At 53.9% G+C, this 5,314-nt stretch overlaps 1 protein-coding gene across 1 annotated transcript in view; it reads right to left on the bottom strand.

The window, feature by feature from the left end:
* LOC102759953 (C-C motif chemokine 13) overlaps positions 1–857 on the bottom strand; it is a 1,638-nt gene extending 781 nt beyond the window's left edge. The window contains exons 1-2 of the mRNA XM_006764059.2: positions 692–857; positions 48–162 (exon numbers count right to left, since the gene is read on the bottom strand). Coding sequence (XP_006764122.1) covers positions 48–162; positions 692–779 — 203 coding nt within the window. The 5' untranslated portion in view covers positions 780–857. The remainder of the gene's footprint in view (positions 1–47; positions 163–691) is intronic.
* Between the last annotated feature and the right edge of the window lie 4,457 nt (positions 858–5,314).

The following is a 5,314-nucleotide window of genomic DNA, read 5'->3' as shown; positions in this document are numbered from 1 at the left end:
AGGGCAGGCTGAGGTGGGTGTGGAGGTGAGCAGGGTTTTCTACCCACATGACAGCTTTGTGGGCGCAATGGCTGCTGGTGACTTGGTAGCTCCTGAGCTTCTGCAAAGGGATCTTCTTGTTGGTCAATGTGAAGCAGCAGGTGGACGTGGTAAGGATTGCACCTGGAACAAAGCCACAAGGAGAAGCCCTTCAGGAGGCGAGAGGTTTTCTCAGCCTGGCTGTGGCAGGAAGCATTTGGGGGAGGAGGGCAAGGGAGGCAGACCTGGTCTCTCCCATCCCAGGTCCTGCCCTCCCGCCCTGGGCCCTGAGGCAGGCTTAAGATTTGCAGTCAGTTTTCCCAGCTGCATGGTGGGGACAGGTCACGGCTGACCTTGAGGCCAGAGTGACCCATCCTGGCTATGACCCCCAGACTGCAGAATTTGGAGAGATCCGCTGGGGCCCGAAAAAAGGTCTGGATTTGGAGTGGGCAGCATGGCTTTCATCCTGGCCTGGCCATGGCTGGAAGGGACTGGGGGTGGGGCTCCTCTTGTCCCCACCTGGGCTCTGCTTTCTGTTTCTACAACTGGATGTTAACGCGAAGCTCCCCGGGACCCCTGCTGCTCTGATAGGCTGGGAGGTGGGGCATGTTGGCTTAGGACCTCCCAAAAGGAGAGAGAACAGAGAGAAGGAGAGAGGGGGGAGGGGGCTTACCTGGCTGAGCGACCACCTCGGCGCTGAGGACGGCCAGGGCCACGGCCACGGTGAGCAGCAGGCACAGCAGCCCCGCGGAGACCTTCATGCTGGAGGCTGCGTGCGGATAAGAGCTTCCCCGTGAGAGTTGTTGGCGTCTGGGCTTATCTCGGCCTCTTCTCCTCCAGCCACTCTGCCTGCCTTTTATAGGAAACGGAGAGGGTGGGCACTCCCCTGGGGATGCTGGCCCGGGCAGGTCGTGTCAACATCTGCTGAGCCAGTGGCTGTGCTGCCAAGCGTTTCCCAGGAAATGCAAGAGGGAAGCTGTGGGCCGCAGCAGCGCGGGCACAGCTTCCTTCCCTCCTTCCTGCAGGACATGGTCCAGGTGCCCATGGCCTTGCTTAGAACAAAAGGCAAAACACTCCCGTGGGGAAGAGCGCGGCGTGCGGGCTTCACGCATCCTCAGGCGTTCAGTCTCCGTGCCACTGTCACCCTGCCCACTGGGGGGACCGCTGAGTGGCCGCAGGGATGACATCGCCTCCCATGGGAAGTGAGTGGTGCCTGGCAGAGAAAACGAGCCTGTGCACACAGACCCACGTGGCAGCTGCCAGCGCTCACGGAGCTGCGAGGCCCTTTCCTGAGCCGGGTTTATTGCGGGAGTCCCGCACTTGAGACAAATCAAAGCCAACTTCTGGGGACAGGGCCTCTTCACACCACGACTGGTGCCCTTCTGCACCTCGGGCCCGGACGGCTAGGGTTTGACAATCACCGCTGCGTCCAGGCCCCTGTGGTCAGGGATGTCCATTGAGTTTCTGGAGCTGCGGGTGGGAGGGGTGTGCAACTTGCTGGGAGGTAGGGGCAGGCTGCAGTGGGGGTGGGGCCGGGACAGCGCTGGCGCCCATAGGAGCCTGGCCAGGCCTTGGCCCGAGGTTCCCGCTGGCCATGCTCACTCCTGGCTCCCAGATCTTGCTCACTGTGTGTGCCTGCCTGGGATCCTCTCCCCTCTGCTGTCCATTCTTGCGAGTCTTTCCACTCCAGCAAAACAAGCCCAGTGAGAGGAAAAGACAGAAAGACAAACAGCCAAGATTAGTGCGATAGGAAGCGCTGATGTGACGCAAAGCTGGTTTTCTGACAAGCCTATAATGAAGCTAAAGCCCTCCTGAGACTGACCACGAAGAAGGGAAAAAGGGCCCTAGCCGGTTTGGCTAGGTGGGTAGAGTGTCAGCCGTGGGCTGAAAGGTCCTGGGTTGGATTCCAGTCAAGGGTTGTAGGCTGGTCAGGGTGAGCGCAGGAGGTAATCAATTGATGTGTCTTTTTCTCATCAATGTTTTTCTCTGTCTCTCCCCCTCCCACTCTCTCGAAAAAAATCAATGGAAAAATATCCTTGGCAGAGGATTAACAAAACAAAACAAGAAAAAAAAAAAGAAAGGAAGGAAAAAAGGCATAAATAGCCTACAGCAGGACATCACCACGGAGCCTGCAGACACCAAGAAGGTAAGAACCTACGCCAGTTCATTGAATTCAGGAGAAATGGATGAACTCCCCCGAAAACATAACTTATCAGACGGCAAGAAAAAGCTGAAAAGAAGTAATTCTAAAACTATTAAAGAAATGTAATCAGTAAGTGAAAATCTCCCCACAACATACCCGAGGGCCCCAAGGGCTTTAACAACTGGTTCCTCCAAACCACTCCAAGAACAGTCATTTCAATCTTACACAATTTCTTCCAGAGAATATATAAAAAACAGTGTACACTCTTCAACTCCTTTTATGAGTCTTACATAACTTTGACACAAAAACTTGTCGAGAACCAACAAGAGCTGGGCCGGTGTGGTTCAGTGGTTAAGCATTAACCCATGAACCAGGAGGTCATGGTTCAATTCCTGGTCTGGGTACAGGCCCAGGTTGCAGGCTCGATCCCTGGTGGGGCGCATGTAGGACAGGAGGCAGCCAATTGATGATGTTTCTCTCTATACCCCTCCCTTTCTCTTTCTCTAAAAGTCAATAAACACGGTGGAGAACGGCTACAGCGTTTGGACAGGTTCAAGCCTGGGACTAATGAGAGGGTACGATCCTCTCGTGGCAAAGCCACGTGCAAGTCCCAGCACTAGCGTTGTAAGGCTACAGTTGTAAGCTTGTCCTTATGGTCCAAAGCTGTGTTCCCACGTGGCTGAGTGACATGGGCTGCGGGAGGTGCAGCAAGTAAACAAAGCTTGATCAAGTGCATGTAATTGAGTAGATTGGAAACTCTCGAGAACGTTGTAAACATCTTGACCACGCCCTTACTTTACCTCGAGGAATCTGGCTATAAAATAAGGACTCAGCTTGCAGGCCGTGGCACTGTCTCTCCACCTAGAGAGGAGCGTTGAACTATTATAAATTCAATGTAAACATCATTACATAAAAGGGTATGGTCTTTTTTTTTTTAGTTTTATTCATTTCAAACGGGCCGGATCCGGCCCACGGGCCGTAGTTTGCCCACGGCTGCTCTAGAGTCTCTAGATACACATGCCATTCGTTTGCACCCTCTTCTGTGGCTGGGGAAGCTCACCTGGTGGATGACAGGAGTGGGACTGCAGGTCCTTTGGCTTGAGGTTGGGTCCGGACACTGGGGAGCCCCTCGGGCATTGGGGAGGGAGAAGAGTTAAGGTGGGGTACTTATTTCTCTGCTATCTCCCCGGTGCCTCAGCCTGGGTGCAGCCAGCTCTCAACTGAGGTTTTTCATTTCCCTCGCCATGACCCCCTCCATGGCTTGCTCCAGCTTTGGGGAGCCCTGCCCTGCTCTTTTCTCTCCAGCTCTAGGGGTGGTCATTGCCCTGTTATTAGCACCCCTGTGGTTTCTCCACACCCAGCCCACCTCTTGGGAAACAGCATTTTTATTAAATCTTCCTCAAATCATTCCAATGTAAGCATCATCTGCTTCTTTCTGGAACCCTGACCGACATAGGTTTGAGTGCCAGAGGGGTCCTGCCAAATGGGGTTCTGGGAGTGGGTTGCTCGTATATTTTAGGAGCACAAAAACGACAGCTGTTGACATCCTTACTACTGAAAGCATCGCCGGTATTAGTAAGGTAGACAGTTAACCAGCCCTCCAGGTGGTTCTCATGTGCACTGGAGTTTGAGAAGCATGGAATGGCAGCTGTCGCGTGCCCATCTCTCAGACACAGTGAAAAGCCACCAGAGGGCTCTTCAGGGTGCTGGCCACCTCTCATGACCTCCTCCAAATACCTCACAGCGCCCCCATAATGGACATGTCCCCTGGCCTTCCCCGGAGTGCAGTTAGGGGATGGCCGAGCCCTTTGCACAGAACAGGTCAGTTTCAACAGATCCACCTCCCTGAGCTGTGTAGAGAGACGCCTTCCTAACCTCCCAGGGAAGTTCTAGAATTTCAACCTCACCGACTGCAGGCTTCTGTGTAAGTCTACACTCCCATTAGCCACCCTCGCTGAGCATTCACATCACTGGCAGCTTGGTGCCAACACATACAATTCTGAATTCTGGGCAAGTAGGCCCATGCCCATGACTTTGGCCCATTGAACCTTGTATGTCATTCACCGCTCAGAATCCACTCCCCCATGCCCGTCCCAAACTTTCCCCCAAACGGAGTGGGTGAGGACACTCAAACCCTCCCAGCTGTAAGCACTCTGTCTGCCTTTCCCTCGGCGTCCGGACCCAGCATCTCAGAGGAGAGTGTGTTTAGGAGCCTGAAGTCTTGAGTTGGCCAGACAGACATGGGTTCAAGTCCTGGGTCTGCCACTTCCTACTTATGCAATTTGAAGCAAATTAACTCACTAGCTTCTAAGTCTAAGAGGAACTGGGAGCTAATTATTGCCTCATTGTGTGTTGTGGGAGTCCTGGTGCAGTGGCAGTGATTCCCATTTCTAACCAGTCCCAGGTGCAGCTGCTGCTGCTGCTGCTGCTGCTGTCTGAGGACCGCGCTGGGAGAAGGGCTGCTGCAGTGGAGCGAGGTTTAGATCTCAGGGGGAGGAATGGGACCTTGGCCGGGCGGGCACAGGCCAGGCGGTGATGCTGGTTAAACAGAGGTGCAAGGTGGCACAGTCACCCCAGGAAGCCCTGGGCTGGACTGCTAGCCAGAAAGTTCTGACCCACGGAATCTGTGGCCGTGATTAGGGGATCCCTAGACTGGACACAGATGGGCCACTTACTAAGGTACTGCTTGACTTGAGGCAGAAAATCCTAGCTTTCATGTGGAAGAGATTCATGGCTTCTTGCCCAATGATCAGATCTAAGCCAGTTCCTAGTCCTGAAGTTCCTGGGTGGAGGGGGGCTGGGTCCCTTTTAGGAAGGGCCTTGCCATGCCAAGTCGCCATGTGGAATACAGGACACCTGGTTAAATCTGAATTTCAGATAAGGAATGAGTCATTTTGTAACAAATACGTCTCTCGCAATATTTTTGCTAAGCCTGGACATCCGTGGGTTTATACTAGAAACACTCCCCCAAGCCTTGCCCAGAGCAGCCTGCTGCCATGTAACCAGGGTGACTCCGGTTTGGGGAAGGAAATGCTGGGACTCTCTGGTAATGGCCTTACGTGGATGGTATTCTCTGGAGACCTAAAAATTCATCCTGGCCCACCCGTCAGTGAGGGAGCAACAGACGTCTCCTAGACTGAAGAATTCCGTGAT

The sequence above is a fragment of the Myotis davidii genome, unplaced genomic scaffold (genome assembly GCF_000327345.1).
Source record: "Myotis davidii unplaced genomic scaffold, ASM32734v1 scaffold699, whole genome shotgun sequence".
In the NCBI taxonomy this organism is placed as follows: Eukaryota; Metazoa; Chordata; class Mammalia; order Chiroptera; family Vespertilionidae; genus Myotis; species Myotis davidii.
Note: the sequence above shows the minus strand (reverse complement) of the source record. Positions and strands in the feature narration are given on the sequence as shown.